The 17959-nt window shown below is 46.5% G+C and overlaps 1 protein-coding gene across 4 annotated transcripts in view; it reads right to left on the bottom strand.

The window, feature by feature from the left end:
* The window catches only part of Arhgef4 (Rho guanine nucleotide exchange factor 4), a 134030-nt gene that overhangs the window by 61806 nt on the left and 54265 nt on the right, over nucleotides 1–17959 (bottom strand). For all 4 annotated transcript variants that reach the window (XM_031367131.1, XM_031367134.1, XM_031367133.1 and 1 more), the window contains 2 exons: nucleotides 15961–16263; nucleotides 8452–8578 (listed from right to left, as the gene is read on the bottom strand). In XM_031367131.1, the coding sequence (XP_031222991.1) occupies nucleotides 8452–8578; nucleotides 15961–16263 (430 nt within the window). The remainder of the gene's footprint in view (nucleotides 1–8451; nucleotides 8579–15960; nucleotides 16264–17959) is intronic.

Below are 17959 nucleotides of genomic sequence, written 5' to 3'. Positions count from 1 at the left end.
CTGGCGGGGTCGCGGGCAGTATCCCCGCCGCTCGGCCGTGGCTCCGGGTCCCCCGACATCGCGGGGCTCCTCCGAGCGGGCTCCTCGCGGGGCCCCCGGCGCGGGCGCAGGACCCCGTCTGGACGCTGCCGGGCAGCCACCCGGCAGGGCGCAGAGCGCGTGGGCCCCGCTGCGGGTCGCCGGTCGGGCGGCGCGCTCTCGCCCGCGCGCACGCAGACCTGGGGCGCGGACGCGGGCCCTGGGCCGCCCTGGGTCCACACCGCGGCCGCTGGCATAGGCGCGCGGGCATCAGGGAGGAAAATGCTCCCTGCTGTGGAGCGGGCGAGCGAGTGCGAGGGAGGCTCGTTCCTTAAGGGCTATGACAGTCCCCCTCCCCAGCCCTCGCCAAAGAAGTGCAATCAAAGGGCCCCCGCAGACGACACCTGGGATCCCCCGCAACCACCCACGCTGGTCTGGGGACGCGCTCGCCTGGGCGCGCCCTCGTGCACAGGTGAGCGGTGACCGCGGCCCTCTTGACTGCAGTGGTGCCACGAAGGAACGAACCCTTTCAAAAATAGTGTCACGGTTCATGCCAAATAGTTTGACTACACGGGAGCAAAGTTCAGTGGCAAAAAAAAAAAAAGGGGGGGGGACCATGACAGGTGACAAGAAGCTTGTCCTTTCTGAGAAGGATGTCAGTTTCCCCAGACACCCTAGGGCCTTGTGTGGATTCTTGGAATATACCAGGAGGATGGTGATAACTAATTACAAAATCAGAGGCAAGATGATGGGGACATCTGGAGGTTGAGAGGTGTGAGAGGAAGTCCCGGTAGAAGCTGACCCGCTCTCTTCCCTGTCTCTCCTCCCACACCCTCCTAGCTTCAGCACTCTGAGTTCTAGTTCCGCTCAAGACTGCTACAGGCATTTCAGATGAGAACCACACTGGGCAAAGCAGAAGAGCATGCTCTTGTCCTTGCATCCGGAGAGCTTATTTCTTGAGGCCACCTCCATCCCTAATTGGCATGTGCACTTTGCTCTGCAAGGCCAGGAACCCTGCAGGTTCACAGATCCCAGCCCCTAAGCCCTAAACACACAGCTGACAGCCTCCAGGGTTTTAAGTTAATTGGCAGCTCCAAACAATTACTGGTGTCGGATTTCACTTGATGGACCTTGGAGGGTTTATTAGCCACGCCCTTCGTCTATTTTACTCATTTTAGGGCTGTGGGGAGAATTCACACACTTTCTGGTCCCTTCATATCCGGCTTCCGTACTTGAGACCCTGTCTTCATTCTTTCCTGACCTGGAGTAAAGCAGCTGTCTCCTTTTCCTGCTTCCCTGATTCAGTCTGTCTGTACGTAGGGTAGCCATCTGTAAGTTCTCCGAGGTTGTCCTCTGAGGAAATAATCAAGAAGGGTTCTCGGCTGCCAGCGTGAGTCACACTCCCTCCATGTCCCCCCCCCCCCCCCCCCCCGTGTGTGCACATGGCATGCAGTTCTACCTCCTAAGTGACAGTTGAGGTTGGTTGTTTCTCTGTGTGTGGAAGGCAGCTTCCAGAGAGCTTCTAGCTTCCCACAGAGCTGCCAGAGGGAGCTTGAGAATACAGATCACATCAGGTCAATCTCCTGCACCACTTTTCCCCAAGGCTTCTTTTTACACCTCAGATGACCCCTAAAACCTACGCATTCTGGCTGGACTGGTTTCTGTACCACCTCCAACCCCAACCCCTTCCTCACCATTCCTGTCCTGACTCTGCTCCAGCCAAGGTAGCTACCTTACTTGTCTTGCCTCTGGGTTTCTGCACATACTGGCCCTGGCTTGCTCTGCTCTCTGCAGTAATGGTTCCCTCACACACGGTACATATCCTTCCTCAGGAAGACGATATTTATTTCCTTCCAGAACTTGCACTCAGGATATGACACCTTACCCAGTAGTATACCTAGAATGTACACAGCACTGGCCACAGACTCCGTGTTCCATGAGTGGCTGTGGAGGGTTGAATGGCTCCTGGAGCTGGGCAAATACCCAGCTAGGTAGAAGGAGATCTCTGCTCCTTCAGGCAGAGACTTTGAGGAGGCAGAGTGTACTTGGTTTTTTTCTCTTAAAAGCACAGCAATAATGACTTCCTATTTTGAGGTGTAAGGGACTGTAACAGTTTGCCCCACTGTGCGGAGATTCCACCAGCCCACTGTGACCATTTGAATAATGTCCTCATCTGGTGGCACTATCTGGGAGGCTTAGGAGGCAGAGCCTTGCCAGAGGACGAAGGTCACTGTGGCGTGCCTTTGAAAGTCTGGGATCTCTCCAGACCTTTTTTTGCTCTCTAATTCATGTACCCTTCTGTCAACCTCTGCATGCTTCTGCTCCCCAGAATCAGAGCAGCCTAGGATTGAAATCTCTGAGACTTTACGTTAAAAATAAATCATTTCCTCCTTTAGTTGCTAAGTTGAGTAATTCCTGAGAGTCCAAAGAGCCCTTGATGTCTGTCAAGCGTACAGGCTTCATTTCTAATAGTATTAAGATGGATGGAAGATTTCTTTGCCATCACATAGTAGGCCCACACATTTTCCAACAATGCATGAGGGTAGCATGTATATATTAGTGCATGTGAATACATTCATGTGCATATATCTGTCTGAAGTAACAGTGATATCATGGATCGAGAAGATCAGAACAGAAGAGTCAGTATGATTGGATGAGGTGAAAGGTCATGATGAACCAGTGGCTCTGTGTGGGAACAGAAGGGGTCAGAACCTGTCTGAGCCTACGGATCCATGATTGTCCGATCTCTCTCACAGTTAGCCCAGTGTGTCAGTTTCTGTGACAGAGCTGGATAGAAAGAAGCTCAACAAAGACCAATCTGGATTTCAAGCTGAGTTGTCTCTTTCTGGCCTTACTTAGCTTTCTGGACAGCAAGCAGAGCAATTTCCTATTTCTGTAGAATAGCTGTGGGGCTGGATGGGTGATGTGTGATGTGACTGTCGACTTGGCAGGATTTAAAATCATCATGAAAACCAAATTCTGGGCATCCCTATGAGGGGCTTTGTAGATGAGGCTAATAGACTGGGAAGACCCAGTCTAAATGTGAATGACACCATCCCATGAACTAGGCTCCTGGACGTACTAAGCAGGAGAAGGCTTCCTGAGCACCAGCCATTACCACTCTTGGTTTCCTGACTGTGAATGCATTATACCCAGCTGTCTCACTCTCCTGCCGCCATGCCTTCCCCACCATGATGGACAGCACTCTTGACCCATGATATAAACAGTCACTTCCTCAAGTTGTTCATTGCCAGGTATTCTGCCACAACATTAAAAAAAAAAGTAACTGATCTTAAATGTGCAACACCTAAAACAATGTCTGACATTCAATAAACATATACTAGGCATGCTCCATGGAATGTCTACAATGTTACCCAATAAGTACTATAATTACTCATATGTTACAATTAAACTTAAATGTACTGAGGAGTAAGCTAAGTTTATATTCCCAGGAGCAGTGGAATTGGCCCAGGGCTTCCCGTCCTTTCTTGGTCCACCATGTAACTATCATTTCCATTATTTTCCCCTTTGAGGATTCCCAGATGATGGAGTATCATCACCACCACTGTCAGTGTCACCATGAACCTACTGTGTGCAGCATAAGGCACAGCTGCTGGAGTTATGACAAGAAGTTTAAGACATGCACATAGACAAGATGTGACCTAAGTGTCGCCATCCAATGTATCTCCTCTGAGAACCACATTGACAGATCCTAAAAAGAGGTGAGACACTGGAGCCAACATCAGGGCAGCCAACAAGCATAACACCATGACACCAGGATAAAAGTTATTATAAACACATTGATAACCTCTGGGGTGGTGGTCTGGAAATTAAAACAGAGAAAAAGAATTCAAGAATACCAGTTGACAGTTCAGTGAGGAAGGTGGAGCCCATGGTGTCTGAATTCAAACTGCTCCACCATTGCCCTTCATAACTCAGTGAGGTTCAGTCCACCGCAAAGGCCCCCTCTCCACCCAGCTTCAAAAGCCAGAGGTCCTCTAGGAGCAAGAGGCCAGCATTTCTCAGGCTCCTACAGCTACCCACAGTTGATTCCTGGGAGAGCAAGTAAGCACTGGGATTTCTGCTTTGGCCCATGGAGAAATACATGGCAGGGTTAGTGAGTTCCATGGCAGGAAAGGCAAACTCCAAGGACTTCAGCTACTGCTGCTCCCCTAACCCCTGGCTGGGAGGGCACCACTATTTCTCCTCCTACATCCAACGGCCCGGCTCCAAGGTTTTTCTCTCTTAGGGGCAAAGCTGGACACACAACAGCGTTATGTTTCTCCCCAAAGGAACTGATCACATTTGTAATAGAGCTCAGAGAAGTTTAAGCCTAAAGATGCCTTCAAGAACAGTAGAGGTTTTGTGAAGGGAGCTGGGAACTCAAGGATGTAATGAGCCGGCCTAAACTAACCCCATTGGAGAACTGGATAAAGACAGCTGTGGTGGTCCGCCTGGAGTCAAACATCAAATCCTGACCTGAGAATGCATTCTTTCAAACAAACCAGAACTTGATTGGATTACTTAAATAACATTTAAGTCCTCTAGGAGCAATTCTGGGGAAGGGGTAGATAGACCAACCAGTTGCCACTTAGCACAGTTTAATAATCAGTGGACTGTGAGAAGAGAGGAAGAGACCCCAGCAAAGCCACTGTCATCTGGTAACTGTGAACATGTGAGAGCTGCTCTTCCTGGGCCTGTCAGAGGCATCATGCTGTGGGAAGGGAAAGAGAAGCCCCTAAAACAATCACTTAGTTTATTATGCAAGGAACTGATGATATGGAGTCCAGTGGAGAGCAGTGCTCAGTGTTAATACAGCACACTGCCTAAAACGCCCTCTTGGCAACCAAAAATAAAACATTCGAAGGAACTGGAAGGTATGGCCGTCGCAAGGAAAAACCACCCAGACCACTGATGCTGCATGTAAGAGTGGCCAATTACCATTTGTCAGGGAAAAACAAAACAAAACAAAACAACAAATAAAACGAAACAGCCATATCCAGAGAACCAAAAGAAACCATTATCAACAGAAGACAATGTTGTGTCACTCGAGTGCTCAAACAGAAGTAGTGTTAACAGAACCAAATGCGAGTTCTGGAGTTAAGCCCAAAAGCAGCAGTAACTTCATGAGAGTGCTCAATGGTAGGTCTGGCATGCAAGGGAGTTCCACTGGTCATAGGGAAGAATATGCACAAGGCAGATGTCAAAGGGAATATTCCATGGGTGTCTCTTAAGTCATGTGATCTATGGCACAGATTAATTCTGAAGGTCCTTGCCTGACTTTCTCCTCTAGATGGCCCGTCCATTGATGAGAGGTGGGTATTGGGGCTGGAGCTGGACTTATTGGTCCATCTGTGTGCAATGGTGTTTGTTTTATGAAACTGACTACCCCAGTATGTGCAGGTAGCATACGGCTGTGTACAGATACTTACAACATAACATCTTGATTGAGTGACTCCTTTTGTAATATGTGATGATGGCCTTTGTCTCCATTGACCTCTTTTGGTTTGGTTGCTGGTACATCAGATATAAATACAGATACTCCCACTCATTTTCTGTGTTATTGCTATTAACCAAGAAGTCAGTGGTGGGGGAGGAAGAGCAAATGGCAGTTTCACCTACTGTGGCCAAGGAGATGGCACAGTTGAGAACGTGCTTATTGTGCAAGCTGGGGGACCTGGGTTCAATCCCTAACACATACACAAAGCTGGCTGTCATGGCATGTGTTTGAAGCGTCAGAACTAGGTAACTGGGCACTGACAGGTTAGATCCCTGGAGCTTACTGGCCAGTGAGACTTAAGTGGTGGCTTCCAGATTCCAGTGAGGGACCCAGGCTCTAAGTACAAGGTGACCAGTAGTCAAGAAATGATATTTGAGGTTGATTTCCACATATATGGGCTCTTGTAGTCACATCCACATGCATAAGCATGCACACACGCTGACACACTCACACAGACACATGCACACCCATGTATACATGCACACAGACACACAAAAACACACACACACATAGACACACATGAAGATTTTGGAGAGACAACTGTGTGAGAGAGTAGCTTTTCTCTTCAGATAATCCATCCTCCAAGATGCCTCTGACATGTGAACTTGTCTTACAAACTCAAAGCCTCATAATCTCAGGTTATTTCGGACCATTGTTGGAATTCATTGGCAGATAAATTCATGTAGAATAGAAAAAAAAAATTAAGCTTCTGAGATGTGGGTCCCTGTCTTGAGCACACACCAAAATAATAATTGTTGAGGTTGGAGAAATGCCTCAGTAGTTAAGAACACTGGATGCTCTTCCAGAGGACCCTGATTAGATTCTCAGCATCCACGTGGCATCTCACAACTGTCTCTAACTCCAGTCTCAGGGGATCCAACACCCTCTTCTGGCCCCCAACAGCACCAGGCAGATACACTGTGGTCAGACATACGTGTAGGAAAATAAGCCATACCCATAAACATAAACAAGTGCATTAAAAACAGTAATCATAGTGAGGATGATGGCAGTGGTGGTGCTCCATAGAGCTAGCTACGTTCTCCGTTGAGTGAGAATCTTGATATATGCCCCATTTCTCTCTATGGCGTATGTCGACAAGGTCATTCCAGTGACTTCGTCTCATTGTTAATGTGGGAGACTCTTGGGTCTCAGTAGTAGCTCAGGCTAGCTTTCTTCTCTTGCCTCAGTTATCGCTGCTCCAATTCTGATTTTTCTGTCTGCCAAACCACACACACCATTTAACCCCTTTACCTCTTCCCTTCTCAGTTCCAGGAGAACTGTCCCCTTACCTTACCTTTCCCCCTGGTCTCCTCTATGTGCAAAGGTGCTTGTTTGAGATTCCATGTCCTCATGGGACTTACAATCCATGACCTGCTCTCTAACATTTATAAAACTTTCCAGTGTCCTCCTGGAGCTTGCAGATTTTCTTCCATTCATGTTTTCTTTTCTTTTCTTTTCTTTTTTTTTTTTTTTTCAATTTTCAAACTCATCTGCTCTCTTGACAGACAGGTTGGTTTCCTCCCTGGTTTAGGGCTCACCAACTGGGCTAGGCTGGCTGTCCAGTGAACCCCACTGTCTCTTCTTCCCAGTGTTAGGATTTCCACGTGTGTGTAACCACATCTGGCTGTTTACTTGGGATCCGGGGATTGAACTCAGGTCTTCAGGCTGATGTGCTTAGTACTGACTGACCCATCTCCATAGCCACCTTCCATGGCTTTCTAAGTAATTCCGTAACTTAACTTAGGGATTGTAAGAGAAAACGGCTTTTCCTTGAACATCATCATTTCATCATGTAGCAGATCCTCTTCTGTAGGTCCGCTTATTGTGAGGTTATGTTCCCAGCCACCACCGCACAATGTAGTCTCGGCAGGCCCATTTGCTGACAGAAAGCCCGACGCTTGCCAGGGACTAACACTCGGCACTCATACACTGGGATTTTGAGCTCAAGATCCAGGCCCGGTCTACATCTGCCTCCACAGCCATCCACCGGCAACTTCTAGGGTTCACTGCCCCTCACCCTCAATGGCCTTGCCTAATGGCATGGATGCCCCCTCCACAACCTGGCAAAGGGAGATGTTTTGTTTCCTCAAGGGATTTGGTTTGTTTGCTTGTTTTAAACTCTACTTCAGGCTCTGCCCTAGGAGAGCTGTCTTTCCAAACCCTTTCTCCCAGCAGCCAGCTGAATGCTTTCGATTTATCATACACAACATGCACCTGCTTAGGAGTACAGACTCCAAATCTATCCATCTGTCAAGAGTCTGGCAGCATCTTTCAGCACCCAGCCTCTGCCCCAGATATGGTTAAGAGAGATTGGCCCTGGCTCATTTAGAGCCCTCTACCCTTCTGGCATGATTCAGCTCTTTTGTAGGTGAATGTATGCTGTTTACTATAATTCTGCGAAATGAACCAAGAGGCTGCTGATGTAAAACTCAAGGAAGGGAGGCACCCATGGCTAGAGCTGAGACAGCAAAGTTCCTGGGTGCTTTCTCTACAAATGTTTACCGCAGACTACTTATCAACCACGCGGCATGGAATCCCCTTCCTCTGAGACCTGTAAGAAGGAACCCTCGCTCTGCCACACAGGCATGAGCTCTCCCCATAGCCCATGTCATGCTGATCTTTCCTGATGTTAATAATTCTTCTGATAAATACCTTACTCAAAAGAACAATTCGCCTGTGTTCCTCTTGAGGCCAGACCTGAGACCTTTCACAACTTGGCCTGAGGACTCAGTCATAGCATCCGCCCAGTGCTGACACTGCCCCTTCTTTGGGTACCAGGTGGTCCTTAATAGTTGAAGGAAGGAGACCACTGTCAAACCCTCTCACCTTTGGGCTGCTTCTCCCTGACAAGCAGATGTAGCTTTCACCAGACAATCACCCCTGTCCTTGGCAGTGTACCCAGGAATAAGGCAAGAGAAAGGCACAGAGCTTACCAGTGTCGGGCGTGGGCTCTGGCCAGCCTGTGTGGTCCAGTCCCATTGGGGCACTCTGGGAGAGCAGGTGGCTTCTTCTAGGGAGGTGCGGAGACTCTGGAGAGGTGACAGGTGTCTTCCTCCAGCACTGGGGTAGGAGGCAAGAGGCAGAAGGCAAATGAAGAGACAGACCACGGGCTATTTGTACCAATTCCTAACTTATCCAGTTCTTTCCTGTGAGCAGACTCTACAGCCAAACACACAATTCTAAGAGGGACCATTTATACCGAAACCTATGAGGGAGGTGACTCCTGGAGTCTGCATTGTGTGAGAACAGATCTGCATCTCTTCTGGGACAGGTTGCCTTCATCTATGTGGACTAAGAACTGTCGAGGCGCTGCAGACACCACCCCTACAAGCTGGTCACTCAGACAGCCTTGCATTTCCTCTGAAACAAAACCTGACAATTTTACTGATCGCATATTCTATGAGGGAACACATTTAATAAAATGCAATCCATGGGGCTGGGGAGATGGCTCACCTGCAAACCTGGTCTGACATAAGGAACAAACACCCAGTCATGGCCAGCAAGAAAAAAAATATTCTGTGGTTTGACCTTAACTGGATCAGTTTCCAGAACAAGACCAGAGTCCCCCAGGATAATGCTTGTGACATTGGCTGCCAAGCAGACAGGGTCTAGAACCACCTTGGAGACAAATCTCTGGGCATATCTGTGAAGGATTTTCTAGATTGGGGTCACTGAGTTGGGAAGAATCACCCTAAATGTAGGCAGGGCCATCTTCTGGTTTGGGGCTCCCTTCTGAATCAGAAGGAGAAAGCAAGCTAAACATTTATCTCTCTCCGCTTCTTCACTGTGAGCATAATATGACCTTAAAGTCCCCCTCCTCAAACGCTAAGCTGAAACAAAATCTTTTCTCTTAAGTTGCTTTTATCAGGCATTGGGTCACAGCAGTCCTAGAGAATAATAAAAAGCCCAGTGCCAAACATTGTCAAGACATGAATGGCGAAAGACTATGAAAATCAGCGTGACTGTTCCTTGGGAAGCTAGGACTAGATCTACTTCAAGCTCCATATATATTACTCTTGGGCATCTACCCAAAGGGCTCTACATCCTACCACAGAGACCCTTGCTCATTCATGTTCACTGCTGCTCTATTTGAAACAGCCAGAAATTGGAAACAGCCTAGATGTCCATCAATGGATAATGAAAATGTAGTTTATTTACACAATGGAATATTACTCCGCTATTTAAAAAAAAAATCACAAAGTTCTCATGCAAATGGACAGAATTTGAAAAATCATCCCAAGTGAGGTAACCCAAACTCCCCCTCCCCGTCCCCTGCAAATGAATATGTTTAGGCTTTTTTTTTTTTCTAATAATGATTTCTGATTTTGAGTTTTTATGGTGTGTGTGTGTCCTATGCTTTTCTTGTTTGTTTTTAGTTTGTTCCTTTTGTTTTATCTTTGTTTTTTTTTCTCTTAAAATTTATTTACATGTTATCTCAGGAGAGAGAGAGAAACACTACATGGAGTCAGAAGGGTGGGGAGGATTTGAGAGGATGATAAGGTTATATATATGTGTGTATGTATGTATATATGATTCTGTTACTTTGGTGTATGACCTTCAAACCCTATACTTTCTCCTATGTGCTTTTCTAGTTTTATAGAATGAAGGCGGTGTATGACCTTCAAACCTTATACTATATGTGTTTTTCTAGTTTTATAGAATGAAGGCTTGACCATGAAGCCATTCTCACTTTTCATTTGATGATGAGCAACATCTTATAGCAGGGATAGGATTTTTGAGTCCAAGGTATCTTATACATGTTTCATTCTGTTTTAGAATCCAGAGAAACTAAATGACCCTACTAAATCTATACCTCAAGTACCGCTGAAAGTGAGAGGAACTAGAACCCATACACTTTGAATCCTAAACCAGTGCTCTTCCCATTGTCCCATAATACTTTCAAAAGCAACATATTGGAAGACAGAAGGCATCCTTTTATTTTTCATGAATAATGTCCACTAAGCTTTACATCCCTCCATAACCACGACAAGCTGTTAGATGTAGTTGGCAGAGAAAGTTATGGTGGGCACCTTAGGCAAGCAAATCCTCCCCCCTTCTCTCCTTTTTTTTTTCCTGAAAAAAAAAAAAAGTTTTCCTAAACCCTCATGGCGTAAACATAAAGCACAGTGGCCCAAGAAATAACACTCAGAAGCAGAGAACACATCTCCTTCATTCCAGTCTTGGAGGAAAAGAGGGCTCAGGGTACCCTGCGAGCTTGCTGGTGGCACGTGAAGACTTTCTCTGGGGCAGATTCTATGGGCTGGGGATGTGCCCCAGTCACCAGGTTCTTCTCTGGTGTCCTGTATTTGGCAGCTCCTCCTCCATGGCTTTGGCCATGATGCAGTCTCCCCCAGTCAGAGTACATTCCCTCTTCATGGGGTCTTTTTCCTGAGGGAGTCGGAACCCCCAGGCTTTTGTCCTAGGCCTGTAACTCTGCCTCCTCAGCTCTGGGGGAGGATACCTTCTGTCTCCTGTGAGGCCTGCTTCTCCTTGCTAGTCTCCTCTGAAGGGTTCCCTTGTTATTTCTAAGGCATGCAGGACCAGCTCTCTGGAGTTTAGGATCCAGGAAGTCAGCTGAGAAGGGGAGAGGGACATGATGTGCTGCCACTTCCACTCTTGTCACTATGGTTGCTCTATCCCCGTTGTCTTTCCTCATAGTCTTGCTTTGACTACAGCTAATGTCAACAAATCAGGATACCTTCTACCAAGGCTATTTCTCCAAGGACCAGACCACCCCAGAGACAAGGAACTGAATAATGACATAACCAAGAATGGCTGTTGCTGCTTCTTCTTCTTCTTCTTCTTCTTCTTCTTCTTCTTCTTCTTCTTCTTCTTCTTCTTCTTCTTCTTCTTCTTCTTCTTCTTCTTTTAAGTAAATGTGAAGGACAAAGAATACTCAGTACAATTATCAGCACTGAGACACCTGCAAGATCAGAGGGGAGGAGTGACTCCTTCCAAGAGACTAACAGCGAGCAGACAGTCAAGGTCAATAACTAATAAAGTCAGAGATGGACAGAGTTTGGTTCCAAGCAGTCCTAACTGGATGGATAGCTTAGGGACATGATCTTGATTGTACCTCTGGTTGGGTGTGTGGGCCCTCTGATTGCTTGGCCCATGAGAATTAACCAGTCTCAAAGTTCTGCCTTGGTCATATAAAAGGCCTCAGGCAAGGAAGTTCATTGCTCATTTCCATCTCCCTTCCCAGGAATTCTTCTCATTTTTCTTTAATGACTCAATTCTACTCAATTTTCACTTCCTGTGACTGTCCTGAATAAAGCCTGCTTCCGCTTAGCATACGTACTAGCTGGTTTCCTGTGTCAACTTGACACAAGCTACAGACGTCAGAGAGGAAGGAGCCTCCATTGAGGAAATGCCTCCATAAGATCCAGCTGTAAGGCATTTTCTCAAGGTGGTGGGCCCAGCTCATGGTGGGTGGGGCCACCCCTGTGCTGGTAGTCCTGGCTTCTATAAGAAAGCAGGCTGAGCAAGCCATGGGGAGCAAGCCAGTAAGCAGCACCCCTCTATGGTCTCTTCAGCAAGCTTCCTGCTTGAGTTCCTGTCCTGACTTCCTCCAGTGATGGACTATGATCTGGAAGTATAAGCTGAATTAACCCTTTCCTTCCCTTTTACTGTCAAGAAGTTTTCACTGAAGCAAAGAAAACCTGCCTAAGACAGCATACTCCTGTGAGAATCCACATCCCTTAATCTCCTTTGCTGTGAGACAGTGAACTTAAGGCCACTGTCTTAGGCCAAGTTTTGATAACCTAGAGTATTCAGAGTCCTAGATCCTAAGGTCACACACAACTGTGCTATGAAAGGATTCCCTCATACTAAAAGACCTGGTCTCACTGATACTCTGACTTTGGGTTTCCAGCCTCCAGAGATGTCTGTCTATTGTGGTTTGAATACAAATGCCCCCCCCAACAGGTTCATATGTTGTGGATGCTTAGTCCCAGTTGGAAAGTGTGGCCTTGATGGAGATGTGTCCCTGAGGGTGGGCACATGTCAGCCCTTCCCTCTTCCTCCCTCCGCTTTGCCTGCTGCCCATGGATCGGTATGTAAACCTCTCTGCTACTGTTTTCCAGTTCCATGCCTGTCTGTTTCCTGCCATGATGATCATGGACTAACCCTCTGAAACTGTAAGCAAGCCCCCAGTTAAAGGCTTTTGAGTAAGATTTGCTTGGTCACGGTGTCTCTTCACAGCCAAGGACACTGTCTGCTGTTGGGAAGCCACACATTCCTAGGGTGCCACTGTGAAGCCTGATGACATCATGATGACATCAGGCCCTGTTTTCCTTATCTCACCAAATGATGTCATTCATCTTCTCAGCTGACACATACACAGGACATACCCAAGGACACATTAGACTCTTTCTACCCCTCAGTCATCAATCATGATCAAGTACTAAAGGACAATCATCAACTCCCAGATGGAGATCTTTTAAATACATCTGTGCTCTTCTCTGAGACAGGCTGTATCAAGTGTGGAGTGGGAAGCCAACCTCCTTGGTCCAAATCCTGTCAGGGTCTTTTATTGCTAGTGTGAAACAGCCATTTCCTCCACTGAAACACTCCTGCCTTGAGCAACTTAGAATGTTCAGGAATCTGAACAAGTTCTCATTAGTTTTGAGAGCATTCCTGTAATGTGTGGCTCCTTCTGTTTTCTCGTGTTTGTGTGTGTGTGTGTGTGCTGTGTGTCTCTGTGTGTATGTTTGCATGCTGTATGTGTGTGTGTGTGTCTCTGTGTGTCTGCATGTGTGTGTGTGTGCACGTGCTCACGCGTGCAGACATTGATGATGTACACGTTTGCACAGGTGCACATATGCATAAGGTTGACATTCCAACTCCCTCACAGATTGGCTCAACTAGCTAGCCACTTCCAAGTTCTACTGTCACAGCCATGTGTGGCCACGCCTGGCTTTTAATGTGGGTACACTTTACCCACTGAACTATCTCCCCAGCCCTATGGAAAAAGCTATTTAAAAGCCAAGTTAATAAATGAGCTACACCTGAATGCGACAGGTTTCTGTCCCTCTGTAGACAAGCCCTGGCCTAGGATGTTCCACTTTAGGGGTGTGAAAGGGATGTGTACATTTAGTGGAAATGGCCTTTGACTTTTGAAATTAGGTCTTTCTTTGGGCTGTTGGTATACCGTACAGCGCCCTCTGGTGGTCACAGGAGAACAGATGCCCCAGCATTCCCTGCAGCTGCACGGCTGAGTATAAAAGTCTAGGCTGTAGCTGCAAGATGTGAGGGGCTACATCCCGATGACCCCATCTAAGTCAAGGATCGCCAGCATTCCGAAAGTTCCTGTCATCGCCCTGAAGGTACTGGACTCCAGCTTAGTTATCAGGTTTCTAGTGGTGGGCTATTAGGTCAAACATGAGTTTCTGCTTATACCTTGGGGAGGGCATGCTGGGCCTTGAGAATAGCAAGCACCCAGCACTGTGAGCCACAGTACCCTTCCCCCTGGCCACAGCTTTGTGGGTAAGATGATATTTGTCTTATCTGGGTTCATTTGTAAACATCATTCTCAGGCAAACTGACATCATCAACTCTGGACTTAATTTTCCATTCAATTATTACTGGGTGTTTTTATTTAAAGTTTTATCTATATTATCAGTTTTATCTGTTCTTTCAATCACATAATGGAGTGGAAACCTTAATGTAAAAATGAACCCATCGCCTTGGGAATCTGAAAGCCATGTATTTGGTTTCTTTTCTCACACATATTTTGCTAGGGACTTACACCTAAAACAAATTTTAAAGTGAGGCTGGAGGGAAGGCTCAGTGGTTAAGTACACACAATGCTGTCACAGAGGACGTGAGTTCAAGTCCCAGTACCCACCTCAGGTGGTCCCCAAACATTTGTAACTCCAGCTTCATGACCTGACACCCATTCCTGAACTGCAAGGACAAGAGCAACACACACACACACATGCACACACACACACACCACAATACAAATTCTTTTAAAATATTTTAAAATATGTATAGAGAAGTTATTCTTGCATGCTTCCGTGTGACATAATGTGGTATCAGGGGGGTTTTTCAATACTGAAGATGGAACCCTTGCATACACTGTGTGAGCGCTCCACTCCTGAGCTTCTTCCCTAGTTCTGTGTTTCCTGGCAGAGTCTCCCTGTTGGTGCAGCCTGGCCTCAAACTTATGACCCTCCTTCTCAGTCTCCTGCATGCTGGCACAAACCATCACACCCAGGGTGATGTGATTTTGAACAGAATATAAGATGATTAAATCAAGCTAATTAACTCATCTATGACCTCAAATATTTGACATTTTTTAATGAGAAGAATATTCAGATTTATTTTCTCAGTGACTAAATTGTATGGGATTGAGGCTGCTCAGATGGCTCAGCAGGTGAAGGCACTTGCCACTGAGCCAGAGAGAACTGAGTCCCGCAAGTTGTCATCGACCTCTGAGTGTGTACATTCACACATGCCTGCACATACTATCTAATGACAAGTAAAAAAATAAAAATAAAAGAAATGTACAGCCCCCAGTTATTCACTGTGCTAAGCAAGAGCTATAAAAATAAAATGTATTCCTCCCATGTAACAGGCACTGGCCCTTGGATTACTCTCTCTCTCCAGTCTCTCCAGCCCCTGCCTCACTGGTTCATTCTAGCCTCAGAGTGTGTGGAGAGTATGACGTCATGTCTGTGAGAACACGTGATATTTGTCCTTTGTGTTGGACATACTTCACATCTAATCCTGTTCTCCAATGCAACCCTTGGTTCTGAGGATACAAACTGCCTTCTTTTTAGGAGAACAACATTCCATCGGGTGAATAAGCCATGTTTTCTGTATCTGTTCATGTGTTAACGGACATTCAATTTCCATATCGTGGCTACCATGAATAGTATTGCTGTGGTGAATGATAGTCTGCAAATGTCTCCTCAAAGTGCTGATTTCAAGTCTTTGGGTAAGAGGTGGAGGAGGGGATGGTCCATATGCTAGTTCTATTTTCACGATGGCTATCCTAAATACAATTTTTCACTAACTGTGGAAGTTGTGTCTTCTTCACAGGTTCACCAGCACCTGTTACCTTTCAACAACAACAAAACAAACCAGAAAACGGTTCTGGTCAGCGAGCTCCTGGGGATCCATCTATCTTTGCTTCCACACAGCTAGAATACAAAGATGTCACCAAGCCTGTTGTATTTTTTCAAATATGACTTTAGGGAATTGAACTCAGGTCCTTAAGCACTTTGCTCTCTGAGCTATCTCCCCAGCCCCAAACCTTTTGCCTTTATATATTGATTTCTATCAGGCATTCATGAGGCTAACTAACACATAGGATCATAATGATCAACTTCTGGGACTCAGGTGACCAAGGGTGATGATCTTCAGTGCAGGACAGAGTCGGGAAATGGCAGGCATCCAGGCCATGTCTGAGGATGCCTGGCCTGTGGCTAGCTTACCTGAACTGGGTCCACGGGCACTAACCCTGTGCCCATGTGTCTTCTAAGCAGCATCTGTCTCTCCCGTTTCCTTCTCTGAGTCTTCTCGATCCATAGGTCATCGAAGCTGAAGTGTGAGTGCTGAGGGGCCCTCCTGAACTGAAAAGGGACCTCTCTGGGGACTTGCTCTGCGGAGATGGAGAGGAGGGTCCAGGTCACTACTTCAGTGGCAGATACTGGCCTCTGAGTAGGCTCTGCGGAAGTTTTCTGATCATGGGAACAACTGAGCTTCTTGGCTGGTGGGTTTTCCTGGGCGATGTAGCTCTAGAGAGCAGAGGAGATGACATCAGAGACCGGAGCAAGAATAAATCAACTGGCGATGCTTCTCTTCCCCCAGAGTCTTTCAAATATAACACTTTATTTTGACTTATTTTCAAAGTGAAGATTACAATGAGAGACCTCATTCACAGTCATTTCATAAAGTATTACAATTCGACATAAAATAAATCTTATTTCTGTTATAATATCTACTATAAGACCATTTCAGACAAGAAAGGCTTCTGATTTGGTCATGGGCTGAATCTGTTAAAGTACCTAATGAACTTGTCACCACCATTAGAAATATCTGGGGGGCTGGAGAGATGGTTCAGTGGTTAAGAGCACTGACTGCTCTTCCAGAAGTTCTGAGTTCAATTCTCAGCAATGACATGGTGGCTCACAACCACCTGTAATGGGATCTGATGCCCTCTTCTGGTGTGTCTGAAGAGAGCAATGGTGTACTCATATACATAAAATAAATAAATAAATCTTTTTTAAAAAAAGAAAATAAAAGAAATATTGGTCTATGTGTTGATACACATGTGCACATGCATGTGGAAGCCAGAGGTCAATTTCAGGGGTCATTCTTTAGACCCAGCCACCTCATTTTCTGAGATAGGGTTGATCATTAGAACCTGGGGCTCACTTCCCCAGTGTTGAGATTGCAAGCACATGCCAACATGCCTAGCTTTTTGATGTGGGTTCTGGGGACTGAATTCAAGCCCTCATGCTTGTGACGAGAGCACTTTCCAAGCTGAGCCGTCTCTGCATCCAGAGCTCTTGATTAAGCAGAGAGGACAGAAACAGGGCATGTTGCAGACACAGCTCTCACCTCCTCAGCCACTCTCACTGTCTCAACAAGCCCCTTGTTGCCCACTGGGACTTGATGTTAAGACCCTGTTGCTGAAGATGACACACATCGGTCACAGTAGACATGGTGCTGACCAGAAAGCTTCCTCCTTGCTGGCTAACTCTCACAGGACTAGAAGGTGCTATGCAGGCTGCTGGGGGCAGGAGGTCATCAACAGTCTTTCCTAGCTATGTAACCCTGTAAGCTACAGTAATGACCAGCATTGCAAGATATGCTCATGGATCCAACAGAAGCATGAACTACGTTATGGGCTAACCAACTGGTTTCTGATTGGTTTCGAGATCCACAGCACAGGAGGAAATATATGCTTGGTATTGCAATTTTGGCCAAGAACCTATGGCTGGGGAACCATCCCTAGCCCCTTACTATAACTCTTCTGCTAAATGGACGTAGATTCAAACTGCCCTCTAAATTCTTATCTCTCTACCCATAGATTAGTGTGGCTCCCAGACTTTATCATACATTCTCTGTATGGTGGATGGGTGGTTAATGCAGAAACTCACAGCTAGTCAAAGAGCAGAAAATCAATGTCAGTGGAATGTTCAGTTACAAGTGGGACATCTATATCACCCCCAAGGGTCAAGGACCATCACAAAAGAGGAAGTAGAACTATGTAAGAGCCAGAGGTTGGGGAGGAGTAGAGTCAAGCCATATCTTCCCTACAAGACACGAGTACTGCACTCATGAACTCATAGTAGCTGTGGCTGCCTGCACAAGATCAAGCCAGCCAACCTTCTGGCACAGAGAAGGAAGGGGCTTATGACCCCCATCCCTGGTTGAGGACCTGAGGGAAAGAGAGAGAGAGAGAGAGAGAGAGAGAGAGAGAGAGAG

The sequence above is a fragment of the Mastomys coucha genome, unplaced genomic scaffold, assembly GCF_008632895.1.
Source record: "Mastomys coucha isolate ucsf_1 unplaced genomic scaffold, UCSF_Mcou_1 pScaffold14, whole genome shotgun sequence".
Lineage (NCBI taxonomy): Eukaryota > Metazoa > Chordata > Mammalia > Rodentia > Muridae > Mastomys > Mastomys coucha.
This window is presented reverse-complemented; position numbering and strand designations above follow the sequence as displayed.